At 37.7% G+C, this 15,349-nt stretch overlaps 1 protein-coding gene across 2 annotated transcripts in view; it reads right to left on the reverse strand.

The window, feature by feature from the left end:
• The window catches only part of VPS13C (vacuolar protein sorting 13 homolog C), a 70,680-nt gene extending 59,835 nt beyond the window's left edge, over nucleotides 1–10,845 (reverse strand). The window contains exons 1-11 of one of the 2 annotated variants that reach the window (XM_026052717.1): nucleotides 10,707–10,845; nucleotides 9,499–9,542; nucleotides 9,045–9,087; nucleotides 8,265–8,360; nucleotides 7,361–7,462; nucleotides 5,954–6,016; nucleotides 3,836–3,901; nucleotides 1,969–2,078; nucleotides 1,165–1,224; nucleotides 632–691; nucleotides 15–95 (exon numbers count right to left, since the gene is read on the reverse strand). In XM_026052717.1, the coding sequence (XP_025908502.1) occupies nucleotides 15–95; nucleotides 632–691; nucleotides 1,165–1,224; nucleotides 1,969–2,078; nucleotides 3,836–3,901; nucleotides 5,954–6,016; nucleotides 7,361–7,462; nucleotides 8,265–8,360; nucleotides 9,045–9,087; nucleotides 9,499–9,542; nucleotides 10,707–10,806 (825 nt within the window). In that variant the 5' untranslated portion in view covers nucleotides 10,807–10,845. The remainder of the gene's footprint in view (nucleotides 1–14; nucleotides 96–631; nucleotides 692–1,164; nucleotides 1,225–1,968; nucleotides 2,079–3,835; nucleotides 3,902–5,953; nucleotides 6,017–7,360; nucleotides 7,463–8,264; nucleotides 8,361–9,044; nucleotides 9,088–9,498; nucleotides 9,543–10,706) is intronic. The other variant, XM_026052722.1, reaches the window with a different exon arrangement.
• Between the last annotated feature and the right edge of the window lie 4,504 nt (nucleotides 10,846–15,349).

Here is a 15,349-nt window from a genome sequence, read left to right on the forward strand (position 1 = left end):
ATCTTAAACGTTACCAGTATTTGTTCTCGGGAGCCACGATAACACGTCTTGCTTCGTACATTCCAGTAAAAACTGAGGCTGTCCAGGCACAAAAGCTGTGAAGATATGAAACTGTTCAGCAGATCCAATCCAATATATGAGGTTAGCTTTCCACTTTATATACCTATGTGGTTAGCTCAAGAATTAAGTCATGATTCTTCAACATTTTTAACATTTAAAACATTCCTGTCTCTTCTTAGATCTTCAGATATCCATTTTTCAAGTATGAACCCAAATACATTAGGCATACAGACTAGAGCAGAAACTGGCAATAATAATTTAACACAATTATTTGGAATTGTACTTACTAGGCCAATTTAAAATTTGCTACATAATGCATTTAATGAATGGATCAATGAAATTAGGGAAGTTTTCTAAGCCACAGAGTTGAAASTTAAAGCCATACATAAAAACAGTCATTTTCGTCCTATTGTCTCATAAAATCAAAATCAAGGAAATAGAAAAATTAGCAAAACAAGATGTCTTTTTCAATTTTTCATTAAAATCCCAGATTATTTCTCTTGCCCCACTTCTATCACAGCCTCCCCATATCAGCAGCTCACGAAACCTGTAAAGGATTTATGCCCCTTACCTTGTATATCATTTTTGCAGCTTCATTCAGAATAGAAGGTACCCAATTCTCATTTGTTGTCTAAAAATTAAAAATAGTATAAATCACTCTTTGCATCTCATTCAATGTATTTGAGGTTTTATTCTATACTTTCCAGCTCAAAATGCACCATTAGTTTGGTCCTTCTAGACAGTTTCTGCATRCACATAAGTAAATTCCATATTGAGTCTGTCAGGTTTAATTTTCAACTCCTCCCATTTAAAAAATCCTCAGCATCTAATAAAAATAGGAGTTAACTGAAATTCTCTCCTTTTCTCAAAAGCCTGGCAAAATAACACATTTCTAGTGTCAAAATAATGATGTCAAAATAATAATTCTAATGTCAAGTATGTTTGTCATAATTTACTCATTAAACCTGTAAATAACCTACCCCACAAAGGTAAACACTTTCATCTCGTTTTACAGGTCAGCTGGATCATAAGAACACCCCCCACCTTCTCCAAAAGCCAAAGACAGTTAAAACAAATATGCAAGCACATTCTYGCACACCTTACCAGTAAACTAAGTTCACCCAATGTCATTCCCAGAGAAACAGGACACTGTGGATCTGTGATCTAAAAAAATAGGTGGAAAAAAAAAAAAAGTTTCTCTCTCATTTGCCCACCCAAAGCCAACAACCAAGTTGAATCCAGAGCTGTTTTGAGGGTCTTGTTTTGCTTAATAATAGTACTAACTAGACAATTCTTAAAACTCCAAGTTGTGTCAAAAGTCAAGATGGATGTGGTTTACAAGCTTAATACTTAAATTTCAAAGCTCCCTTTCAATACCTAGTAATCTTCGTATGATGGGGGAAAAAGAAAAAAAAAAAAAAAGCTCCAAAGTACATTTGGTAGGTAACCTACATCTAATCCTTCCCTTTCACAGACAGCAATCTCAAACTGCCTCATGCTTCTTCCTAAAGGAAGCTGAAGGTGGGATGGCAGAAAACCAGCTTTGTTTATATTAAGACTCCCAATCATCAGTTAAGCACTTTTAACAATTTCCTCTGTGATTAATCTCTAACCCCCACCAGTTTCTGCTGATCTGTCTCATTCACACCACAAARACTGTTTATTTCAGCCGCACACACTAACGCACGAGAAACAGCAACTACACACATTTAGAGACATGTCAAACAGGGCAAAAGAGAGACCACCTACTTCATGCATGCAAAATATTTATGGCTTTCAGACATATTTTGCTTATTTTACCCGAAGAGGTGTAAAGGAAATGAGTATCAATTTATTTCCAAGGACTACATAATGATCACCATACTGAAGTACAATTTAAARTGAAGAAAAAGTGTTCCAAGTACTTACATCATCTTCATATTTAACATGAATGCCTGTGATTTTGACTTGCACATTCTTTATAACTTGAGTTGCAAGCTTTTCCAAGAAAGTATCTTTTTTCTCTTCCTTTGGTTTGTCTAAAATAAAAAAGTCATAAATCAGTGCTACAGTCACATCTTGAGTTTAACTATACTGACAGGTATTAGAATGTAAACTTAATGTTTACATTCTGAGTAATTTGCATTAGGCTGAGATATTTGCATTTTTATCTCAGCCTAAAAACCAAAAGCACAACATTAACAAGATCATGAAGTTCAATGTTTTCTCCATCTGTACATCATGGAACTCTTTCTTGTGTTAATCGCAGAGCATGTCATATAGCTACATATTTTCTACATATTCCATACTCCAAAAATACATGCAGTGTGCCCAACATGCAACCATAACAATACATCCACACTTCAGTCAAAATCATTCAGCTAGCAACACAACTTGGATTTTCTTTTTTGTAAACATACCTCACATCACCCCTTCCAAGGGGAAMAAATTCTCCCTTAAAACTCCCTCAGCAATTAACTACCAATTTCAATGAGAAAATAGGTAGAAATGTGTAATTCAGCACAAAATACCCTTGAATAACCAGGTGAGGATAATGTTGGCATCACAGCCTCTTACAGAACACAGAGGATGTTAAAATGATCACATATATAAGAAATGAACAGTTACATTGTAAAAATATGACTTTTTTTTGCATAGTGGGCTCACACTACAGCCAGTTAAGCTCAATTCCCACTAAACTTTACTATGCCATATAGTGATAACCGAACAAGATAAGGCAGCAGAAGCAACATACACAGGAGCCACTCAAGTCAACCATACGTATGCCAGAAAAACACTAAGGATTTACAATACGCTAAGTGGAATTTACAATATGCTTAATGCTTAACATCAGTTCTAACTATTTTMAACATTTTACAAACACAACACAGAATAACAKATATACATAGCTTTGTATATTTTCRTTCAAAAAATATTCTTTAAGTTATTAGAGAGGTTCAGAAGATTCCAATAACAATAAAAACTTKAGCCACTGTACTCGATATAATGATTTTATTCAAAAAAGGGTTTAACTTCAAGTAAAAGAAATAGTCAGGAACTCCAGGAAGGTACAAAAGGTTTTCATCATTTTTATATCAATCTCACACTCTTCCTCGCATTTGTCATTCATTCACAATTGCCACTCAATATGAGCAAAAGTCAGTTTAACTCGGATCAAGAAAAACAGGCAGAGAAGCACATATTAAAGCTTCATGTCTTTCAAGTAGCACAACAGCATTTTTGTAACTAACTGCAGCTAACAGCAACAATAAAAGACTGGTCTTTCACCAAACTGAACAATTTTTTACTCAGTTTATTAGGCTATGTTGCAGTTTTATCTGCGATATATACCCCATGCGGGACATGGCAACCTGTACAGGAATGGCACTAATGCTGAAAAGTTGTGTTTTAGTAGTGATGGACTGTGGTAATTTTCCCTTTATGGGGAGACATCAATTCCAATGCTGTCAGAGCATCAGTCAAAACAGTATGTTAGCTATTTAGAAAAGATGTTAACATGATAGATGAAAGACTTTACTACTGTATATATGTATACTGTACACTACAGTATTACATTATTACAAAATTACTCTACACAGACTTTGTTATAATGTTATGATAATTGGATTAACAGACCTTTTCTCTCTCAATGCATTTTTTCCCCAACAGCCAAGTTCAGCCTCATTTGACTTCAAAACTAAGAGAAACTAATTCAGGCAAAGTAAAAACAAAAAAAAAAAAAAACCCACACGCATACCCACACACACAAAACCTCATACCCACATGTTTTACCCACCTTTTGAATGATCACGACCTCTAAAGGGTTTCCTAAAATGCTTTTTATACTTTTTACGCTTACGTCCTTTTTCAGTGCAAGCAATTTTGTAAGAAAGATAAAATTCAAGTTAGTAAAGCAGAAATGCAGGAAAGCACAGGGAAGAAAATGAAAGGAAAAAGCTCATTCTGTCTTAAAGCAGAATGCCTTTTTTGAGCTATCATTAAAAGTTTTTAAAGCATTTCAGAGTTGTTAAGAAAGCAGAGCGCTGCACTTCACAACACAGAATCTTAGGGGTCTTTTTAGTAATAATTGATATGCGAATTTACTTTCCTGGAAGCAACTGAGCTCTTGATTATTTTTAAGTCATTTTACTTTAAAATTTCACTAAACTAAGCAGCCAAGAAAAACTTCACGTATGTATCCAAGTACCTACCAGACCAATGGTCCTGTCAAGGCATTAATTCAGTTTTCACAAATGCCTYGTGTAACTTCTGAGGAGTTTGAAGAACTACAAATAACCACTGGGCTTCTCAGTAACTACATGTACATCAGACTTTTTTATGAATTGATTACTTTAACACACTTGAAGATCAATTAAGTATGAGAAGAACAGAAATCAGAACTACACAGTTATTTTAGAACTTTGCTACCCTTTTGAAAGGTGAAAAAAGTATTAGGACCCTGGTGAACTACTTCATAATCCTATAATGCATGTTTGTTTTGAATCTAAAACCACAGGCAGAGGCATGATTAGCATATGTCATTGGGAAAAAACAACCAGAAGACACTTCTACCATACAGGTGCATAACTTTCAAATTAAGATATCCAAGACATACACAGAAACCTAAAAAAACACTGCTCAAGGACTTTCACATTAAACAGCAGGTTACGGCAYGATCTGAAAGAACAATAAACACACAAATGGCATGTAGAAATAATGATTCTTCAGAAGTTTTTATGAAATTCAATTGTCCTATTTATAAATACATTATGATGAAAACAGTCACAAACTGTTTTAGCCATTATGCTAATAATCCTGTTTTTCCACATTTACTAGGAAAACTAGGTTGGTCTGTTATGYAGTTTCTTTCCCCCTCTACCCAACCAGCACATGCACTTGGCAACACTGCAGTCTGTATTCAACCTTTTAAAATTCTAGCATAAAGGTGTGTGCTGTTACAGCAAAAAGGAAGAAAGTCCAACAGTCCTGCTTGCTGCAACAGTAATTTAAAGACGTTGATTCTGAATTACTTGCATGCTTGCTCAAATAAAGCAGGAAGTGTCTCCCATGCTTTGAACCTGCCTTGCACTTATGCACTTTGTCACCCTACAAAGAACAAGAAAAACTGCACCAAATGTAAACAGTGTTTTCTTTTGGATAGTTCATTAAAGAGTACAAGGAACCTTCAACAGCTGATATTGAAAAAGACAGCTTCTTTCTGTAGTTAAAGAATGTGAAGATCTCAGTCCTTCAACTTCATGCAAGATACATCTTAAGACATGATATTTCCCCTGAAGCACTTGCATTCCTAACTGAAGAGAGATAAAATATAGCTTAAGCCTGATTTTAACTTTATTCTGAAGTTGCACTCAGATAAAAGCCTGCTAAGGAACTGTAGCTAAGAATAGCTTTCTACTGAAAATTTAAACTCAGGAAACAAGTACAGCAGCTACGTAACAACAACTCCTCTGAATTCCACTGCAGACAGTTTCCTTGCTAAAAATGAGAGGAATCCAAGTAAGAACATGAAAACGCAAATGTTGGATGTCTACAATGGCTCATTTTGCCTGTTTGAAGTTCAAAGAGAGCCCAAACTTGAAATATCTACAGCCCAAAAACTTTAAGTAAGGGTAATTACCCTCCATTCTCAAAGCCCATGCATTGTCAGCATTCTGTGACATTCTTGAACTCAATATGGCCAATGGAGATATTTCTAATTGTACCATCTTTTTGAACAACCACTTAATCAAGACAGCACCAGTCATAATAAGCATGAATTCAAAATCATTAAAATCTTATTTAAATATGCAGATGCTTACCAAAAAGTCTTGTTGCTTCATTTCTACATATGGCCATTTGGGTGTTGTTTTTTCTGTTTGTTTAATTTAAGTATCAATTAACCATGCATACCCACCAGGCTTGATGTCCTTGTAAATCAGTTTCTCCAACCCATACAAGGAATCTTGTGAATGAGTGCCTTGGTCCACATGGCAGCAAATAACCAAAAAAATGCATTTTTAATAAAGAAATCAACTCCTGATTTCATGTCAAGTTCACAAAATTCAAGGGCTAAGTTAGTATTTCCATTATAATATCTGATAGCCAGAGGCAAAGCTTCAGAATAATTAATTTCAAAGCTTATCTACATATSCCAAGTGATGCAATCTTCATTTTACTCCTAACCATTACAAGATAAGAGCTGCAAGCTTTGGTCTCTGTATACATATTTGGATATTGACAGACCTCAGAAGCTTAGGAAATAAGAAATAATGTATTGCCAAATTATGTCAGCAGATCTTGTTCTCACTTTCCATCACACATTACTATTCATATGATGACACAACCAGTTTGTTCAAAGTTGGAGTAGCCTGTCTACAACTTCCCCCCCCSCCCCCCAACCTCCCCAGAATTTTGTGTTAGGACTCCTAAATAAATACAGGTACGAGTCAAGATACTTTATATATCAAAGTTTACTACCCACATTACTAGCCACATAAACAGATAGAGTTAAAAACAGAGCCTGATTTTACAGTTACTACATTTCTCAGTCTGCCACCAGCTCGTGTGTGCTCCTGAAGGCCAATAAAAAGCATTCCTTATGAATTCAAGCTGCAGAAGAGCAAGTGTACAACTTCTGTATCTAGCCAAGGTAAAAGATCTGCTCACACAGGAACTGCACAACTCCTCAGCACAAAACAAAAATGTAAGAAACAAAGCCACTGAACACAGTATACTGAGGATAATTGCAGTTTAAAGTAATTCGTGTTGAGTTATCCTTTGCTTCTTCCTCCCCAAGGCTGAAAGTTTGACACTGTATCTCCACAAAACATGACACAACCTATAGTTCTTTGAATGAGGAATCAAGACACTGAGCTAACACCTTTATATAAATAATTTATTCATAAGTATAAGAAGTGCTGGGTATAGTAAGTCCTCACTTACAAAAAAAGAAAAAAAAAAGAAAAAAAGAAAAACTTCTGTTCCTCTAAACACAGTATCATATTATTAAAGATCAGTAATTACAACTCTACAGCAAGATAATGCCTCACGCAATGCAGTTTCTATCTTCGGTCTCAATTCCCAGAGCTTTAAATACATATACACACATACACACAARCACTCGATGATCAAATTCTCATCATTTCCAGTGGGAGTCAAATGGACAAATGAACAGTAAATAAGTGATATATTATTTCAGGTTTTAATAAGCCTTTTTAAAGAACTACAGTAAAATTAGCTAAATTCTTGAAAAACAGATTCGAGTCAGACAGAAAACAGTGTTCTCAAGTTCTGATGGAGGTTTGCATTATTATCTTAGTACCTTTGTCTGCTGCTTTCTGTAAGGCTTCCTCAATTCTTGCAAGTTCTTTTTGTTTATTATCTTGTAAATATTTTTCTTCTTTCTCTGCATCATATTTAATACCTGCAAGCCAAGTTGGGACAGTTTTAATCCTAAACCTGAAGCATCGCTGCTTAAATTAAGTCAATGCAAAAACAAGCAAAACACACCCTGCTCAGTGGAGATTTGGCAACATAAAAGGCATGCTTGGTAGAACTGCGGAAACCTGCCTCCCACCTCTGGAATTCACATTATTACGTAGTTAAGATCCTACCAATATTTAAGGATGATATCACCAAGTGATGCAGCAATCAGAACCTTTCCACATCATTACAAAGGCAAAAATTCAGAGTCCTTTAAGTGTGCACTTTGCAGTATAATGCAGATTGTAAGCTCTGCTATACATACATTTAATACTCTAGAAACTTGAAAGTTTACTTAGTAAACTAAGCTTCTGGTTTCACAGGACACAAGTCAAATTCTCTGATCTTCTTTTCCTTCCCTAAAAACCATCTTTAAGTGTTAGAAGTCAGAAACAAATGGACTACTTCACATTGACCAGTCAAAAGATCTAGACAAGACCAGAAAAAAAAAAAAAAAAAAAAAAAAAAAGGTTCAGACTAAGTACCCTTCAAAGGAAGTGCCTCTGTTAAACTGAACTTAAAACGGATATATCCAAGAATTTCCACAAAAGCAACAGGCTTCCTCCCATCCTTCTTGCACTCACTGGCCAGTGTTTGCCTAGAAATCTCCTTGAGTGAGCAGAATGTACAAATGGCAACCGATGTGAACAACTTGCTATTACATTCTCAATTACACCAGGCCTTTCAATATTTCYCTCTCTTCCATTACTTTATTTCATTCTGTTCTTAAACAATATACGTACTTGCTCCTGGAACTATTAGAAGATACAGGCCTTCTAGAGTTGCAACAACTGCCTCACCATACAGATTTTTCCAAGGTATCTTCAGAGTAAGTTTATCTAGATAAACAAAAATAGAATTACTTTAAAACAAAAATCTATGCTGTGCTTAGGCTGAGCAACATCTCAGTTACTGAAGAGCATTAGCCCTATTTCTTGAAGTCCTAAATACTTCAAAAGGCAAAACAGGACCTGCATGGGCATAAGCAGTTTACACAGCTCTTGAAATGAGAAAATGCACTGAAAATAAGCCACTGATTTAAGCAAGAAGATGTAGTCTGAGTCATAAGACTCAGATCAAAAGTTGAGACAATTACTGGAGTTTAATGGACTAAGATGAACATTAACGTGTAAGGGCATGGAAAAAGAAGCATGATCCATTCCTCCTCCCACTAATCTTTCACTTGAAAAAGCAACACTGAGCACTACCTAAAGGCATTTTTAACCATATATGTCAGAATTCTTTAATCTCGGGCATATTTGCCAACTTCTCAAAAAACCTTAAAATCTTCGTATTGATCACACAACCTCTAAAAAGCCAAACACGTTTACTGAATAGTTCCCTTGCTTCAAGGAAAAGTAAAATAAAATTTGCAGGGAACAATTAAATTACCGGAACTACAGGAAAATTTTGCCCAAGAAAGCTAACAGGAAAAAAAAAAAGATCAAGAATCAGAACAAGACTAATCTACTGATCTATTCTAAAATTTCCATTTTAAGAATTTTGGTGAAAAAATAACTTACCTATTTGGCCAACTTTTACTTTAAAAGGTATATCCAGTTCACTCTGTTAAAAAAAAAAAAGAAAAAAGATATATAGAAAAATAAGATCCATTTATTTTAAGGATAATCACTGTGGCAAAATCTTAACCCACGTTAAAATTATTCTCCAAGAACTGAGGTTCCAGAACATGAGCAGTTCTCTACACGAATGGGTTCTAATTATTTAGTGTTACTCTCCTGACCACAGGGTTCCGTAAATACGATGAGGTTGTTAAAAGGTACAAAAACGCTCCAAAAGTTACTAAAAAACAATATTTTACTTACATGTGATGATTTAATCCTGCATTTTCATTAGTTTGCCAGGTGGCTCTTATTTGTGACAATCACAATTTTCCAAATTTTTAGTTTTTCCAAATATACACTAAAAGTCTCACTGAAAACCGCTTTTTAAATGTTTTTACCCATTTGCACTTACTAATGCATTCTCCTTTATTTGTAAGTTGTCCAGAGCCACATTACCTATGTGGAAGGAGAAGAAAAGTATAGAGTAAGTGATTCTAAATTCTGTATTAAGTTGGAGCAAGAAACTCAACTACAACATTGCCAAAAACTGGGGTAATATCTAGAATCAAACTTCCAGTTACTGGATAGCATAAAATGCCTAAGATGCACAAAAAATGTCCAAGCAACGAGTCATTAATACACATTATCCAGGCAAAATGTAACAGTGGGGGAGATCACAGGAATACCACTAACTTACATTCATACATGTTTTTATACTGTTCAATAATGCCTAACAATATCTTTCTTATCATCATTCTTATTATTCAGTTTGTGCTTTGAACAATAAACACTGTTTGATCATGGCAAGGAATGAGCTCTTATTTTTATTAATTTTACACAGCAGGAAAAACGGCATGAATCATAAAACCACAAGAATGTAAGGCACCTGCGTGATTGTTTTTGCCCCTGCATTAACTTCTCCTGAARCTGGCAAAACGAGAGTATTTCCAAAGGGAATGCAGTCCCAGGGAATTATTGATGTGGAAGACAAACCAAACATACCTCTTGGTGCTTTAGTATCAAATTTCTTAGTGATACGTTCTGCCTATAGCACTAGTGCTTTTAACCATTTTTAAACGTTAAAAACACTAGCCTTGACTACCATGGCAACAGCCAGATGGGGAAGACGGGGCAAACTGGGCGCCGAGGTACGAGGAGAGCTGAAGCAGCGCGGCCTTGGCAGGCAGCGGGGCAGCCCCCGCGCCTCCCTTGGAGGAGGAAGGAGCAAAACGACTCGGGTCGGCGTAACGGTCGTAACGGCCGCAACCGCCGCTCRCTCGTCCCTCACGGCGGCGCCGACCCAGGGAAAAGGCGGGAAAGGCGCGGGGCGCGCCCGCCCCCTGGGGAGGGCAGCAGGGCCAACAGGGGTGAGAGGGAGGGCGAAGCCTCGGGATCCACCGCCCCTCGTGGCGGGCCCAGCAGCGGGACTGACCGCCCCGCAGCAGCGAAGGGAAGCTGGGGGCTCAGCCCCGCGGACCGACCACCCCTCACGGGGTYCGCAGCCAACGAGACCCGCCGCGGCCCCCACCCGGGGCCGACTCCTCGCCGCCTCCCTCCCTTCCTCCCCGCGCCGGGCCGGCCCTCGGCGCAGGGTGCGGGCAGGCGGAAGGGGCTCCTTACCCCCCCATATGCCCAGCTTGAGCTGAGACTTGTTCAGGTTCTCCACATAGTCGCCCAGGAAGCGGTTCAGCAGATCCGCCACCACCGACTCCAGCACCATGGCGGGGGCTGGGGCGCGTGCGGGGCGGCGGGCACCGACGCAGCAGCCGCCGAAGTTGTGGCCGCCGGGCGCGTCCCCGGCAGTCAGGTGACGGGGGCGGGGCGCGCGCCCGCCCCGCCCCCGCCGTGTGCCGTGGCGCGGCGGGGCGGCTGTTGGCCGTGTGGGGCGGCGGGGGCGCCATCTTGTTGCGAGCGGCCGCAGCGACCCCACCACTCAGTCACAAGCCCCAAAGGAGCGCTCGGCTGCACAAAACCCAGGAAAATCTGGCTTTTAATGGAAGCCGAACCTCAGTTTCTCTGCAGCCCCTTGGAAAACGTCCTTATTTTTAGAGTGGAAGGGTGCAGGAACTGACAGCTGTCAGGTGATGCCTGTCAGAAACTGTTTGCATTAGAGACAAAAGCCAAGGGCTTCTCAACACAGCATGGAAGCTTTAAGCGAGYAGTGTCCTCTCTCCTGTTAACGTTATTATTTTGTATGCATATATAGGCTTATTGCTGCCTCTAGGATGAACATCTACTTGCATCCCATTTTTTATTTGGAACTTCCCTGAACCTGGCTAGCCCAAACAGCTTATATGAAAAGTGTCATGTCAGTTAATGCAGCTGTTCAACATGGAAACTCAAAGAGGAAGGGGACAGAATGTTTAGCGAGTTACTACAGAGAAAATAGATGGCACATACTGTGCCATTSACCCTGTGGTGAATCTGGGTAGGGGCCATGCGCATAAAGTTGTTTAGAATTCGTGAGGACACCTTAACTGATGGAAGAATAGTGATTTAAGGTTCAAAATAACACATTCTAAAAATGTTTTTCCCCCTCCTGCACCCCTCCTCCCCCCCCAAAAAAAAGTAAATTAGTATTAGCAGTATGATTCAGACCTTTAAAAGCAAGGTAAATTAGTACTAGCAATAGGATTCAGGCCTCTAAAAGACATAAAAATAATCAAGGCCACATGAATGCAATCAGAAGACTGTGAACAGTGTCAGAGAAACAGCTTTACACAGCATACAGTTAAATTATGGGGCTTAGTGTCAAGGGGGTATTATGAAAGCACAGATATTTACAGAAAAGACTTCAGTAAATGCCTGCAGAATTGTGCATTAGTGACTGCCGCTGCTCTGCTTGCTTTGCAGCCTCCGTTTCATGCTGGCGAGCTCCCTCTTGCTGCAGCTGAGATGCAAAGAGCTCCGCTGGGATGTCCCACAGTTTTATTTGTGCAATAGACACATACCCGAGGCCATTCTCATGCACATGCCAGTTTTCCTCAAACACATTTTTCAGATTGTTAAATGTATGATAAAGCATAAAGAGTCCCATTGAGTACACCCAAGCAACAGAAGATTCCATTTTTAKCACCTTAGCATCAGGAAATGAGGCGTGCCTTTAAGCATTTTAAATAAAGCTATTAGAAAAAAAAATCAACTAAAATCTCCCTTAACAGGCCATTAGATGCAGAATTCCACACACCGCTAGCTAGTGCTGGGTGATTTCTGGAAAACATCTTAGTTGTTGGTCATTATTGTYAATTGAGTGCTCTTTCTGTCCCAGTAAAAGGGAACAATGTAATAGAAAGAGACCGGACATTAGGAAGAGTTATTAAACTTTCAAATCAGAACCACAGAGGTGAAAAACAAAGTAATCCGCCCAAAGCTCGTTATTTTTCTTATGGCAAAAGGAACTGCCGCCCCTGAGCAGCTCTATGGTTTTGAGCGCCTCTGCAGCCAAGGCTCTATAGAGCTAAGTATGTTATACATATATTCTAGCTAGCAGCTTACCAGCAATGTCCTTGCCACACATGCACTCTTACGCTGGAAGATTCTTTTCTTTCCATTAGCAGAAGAGCTTGCACTGACTTCTACAGAAGTGTTTCCTGTGATACCAATAAGACCAAACAACAGGGTGTTAATTTTATTGTTTTTTTTACAAGTGCTTTTGTGCTATTGATTCACATCTCCAATTTTTTAACCTTAAATAACATGCTGGTACAGTTTACTTTCCATAGTGTCTTAAAAGCTATTTACTTTTTTTAAAATGCATTTTTAAAATTATTTTTTAAAACCTTGAAAGTCCATGTGGATGGCTTCTCAGATTTCCGAGTGCCTTGTCTCCAGTCTGAGATAGAGACAGCTTTCTAATTTATATTTTATTGATTTGTTTACTTCTTTTTTTTGCAGAGTTGCCAGTTCAAATCCCATCATATCATATGGAAGCAGCAATGGAAGAAGGCAAAACAGGAAATTTTAAATAGGGTTTTTGATGCCATTCTGTTAGGTAACAAACTTTCACTCGTGCTTTTTTCCCCCCCCCTAAATAAAATTTTAAAATAACTTAACTTACTGTGCTTATAGATAGTTAAATAAGTTTCTAATAACCAAGAAGTTTACATACTGAAGATACTTAAAGAACTCCATGATTTTTGGAATTCAATTGTTGTTGCTCTTTACAAACATCATTTACTAACAAGTAACATCTATGACATAGTGGATCATAAAATTGGTCCCAGAGTAATGTAATTTCATCTGTAAAAAAAAAAAATCACAACCCAAGTCTGTCAAAATATCCTCTTTTTTAATAAAAGCCTGAACAAATTTTTTTTTTAAGAAATTAAGGAAAAAAATGCACTGTTAGATGAGGTATGAGTTCTGTATCCAGAAGAACATACACAGGGCAAACAGAAACATGGATGTTTATTTACCACTCACTGAATACACAGACATCTCAGAGAAAATAATATGCATTCTGTCCTTTTTTTGTAATTACTAACAATGAATAGACATGACTCATTTCATAAATATGAATGGAAATCGKAGTTCTACTGAGCTGAAAGTCATCAAAAACAGCATGTTCTGGCTGATGTCTAGAGGCCCATTCAGTATTACTGTAGCACTTCATAAAATATAAAGATTTGATGATTCTGTTACTGCATGGTAATTTCCTAAACAGTATACATAAATATAACACTATAACATTTAACTCTGTGGTCATGCTATTTCTATGTCAAGATTTGTTCAAATCTCTAGATAAACATTTTAAAAACTGAAGCGTAACAGCAATCTACATTGTAAGTTTAAAGTTTGCATTTTATCAATAGAAATATGCATCATAACAACAAATATTTGTTTGCTGTTGCCTATTACACTATCTTTCGTGCATAAATAATCATCACAGCAGTTCTAATGCTAATCTGAGTACATGGACTGATAGCTCTATAACCAATCCTTCCTCTCATATTTAACTGCATTAATATTACAAAATCTCCAGCTCCTAACATCTGASTATTGGCAGGTGAACAGATGGTAAATTCTATCCACTGTACCTCATTACACAGAATGTGTGCCTATTAGCAGTTGAGAAATCAGCCAAATAATGTAGCATTGTCCTTCCTCACCACAAAGCCACTGAGATAAGGTGACTTTGCAATGAGTTTGATCAGGTTGCCAAGGGCCTTGTCTAGACAAGTCCTCAAAATCTCCAAAGCTGGATATTACACAGCCTCTCTGAGCAACCTGTTCCCTAGCTGCACTGGGCTTTTTCTTCCTCTTCTATTTGGAATTTCCCATGCTTCAATTTATGATCATTAAGGTCTCAGGAGCACTGACTGAGACCTTAATACATACTTAAGATGTATTTTGGCAGTTAGTAGATCAGTAAAGGCAAGAAATCAGTACTGATAATTTTGCCATCCTGATCTTTATAAAATAATTCTGAGTTCTGTGGAAATAATGGTATGTGATACTGATTTTGGTTTTGATTTCCTTTTTTTTTTTTTTTTTTTTTGTTTATTTGGGTTTTTTTTTTTTATATCCTTTACTGTTTTTAAGCTTGATTCTAAACAGTGCCCAGGAAATTTCATTAGTATTGAATGCACTGCAGAAAGTGAAAATACTTGAGATGTCTCAACTATTATATCAAGAACTCAAGTAAGACAATATGAGTGTTTGTTTATAGGAACTGCAAAACTGCTAACTGATTAATTTTTTAAGATCATTATTAGGAATTTCTGCAATGCTGTTATTTCAGATACATTAGGAGTAAGTAAAACCAGCAGATTATGCTACATTAGGATRGCTGAAAAAATAAGAACTTGACAACTTAGAGCACTGTGATTTCCCTCTTTCCTGTTACAAGGCAGAGGCTCTTGGAGAGGCTTTGGAGAAAGTGCAGCCTCAGACAGTGATGGTACTATTTCAGTGTGAGGTCTTTTTCCTCTCTGCAAAACAACAGTAAGTACAAAAAATACCATAAAACCTCACCCTCATAAAACTCCACCTCTGTTTCTAAATTAATAATTAGATGTGCATCCTTTCCCATTATCCTTCAAGACAAACACTGAATCAAAATACCTCTACTGGCTACTGTGCGGATTTCAGAAAAATGTGGGTAAAAATAGCATCCCAAACAACCATTTCTTGTTCAAAGCCTAGAACCAAAGCACTTCATAGCTTTCATATGATAACAAAGGAAGAAATRCAGTGTGGTGCAGATACTGCATGGTAAGAAGTAAGGAATAATGTTCTATCTGCAAATGAGGATAACTCCACAA

The sequence above is a fragment of the Nothoprocta perdicaria genome, unplaced genomic scaffold (assembly GCF_003342845.1).
Source record: "Nothoprocta perdicaria isolate Ctin4 unplaced genomic scaffold, notPer1 scaffold_113, whole genome shotgun sequence".
NCBI classification, from domain to species: Eukaryota; Metazoa; Chordata; class Aves; order Tinamiformes; family Tinamidae; genus Nothoprocta; species Nothoprocta perdicaria.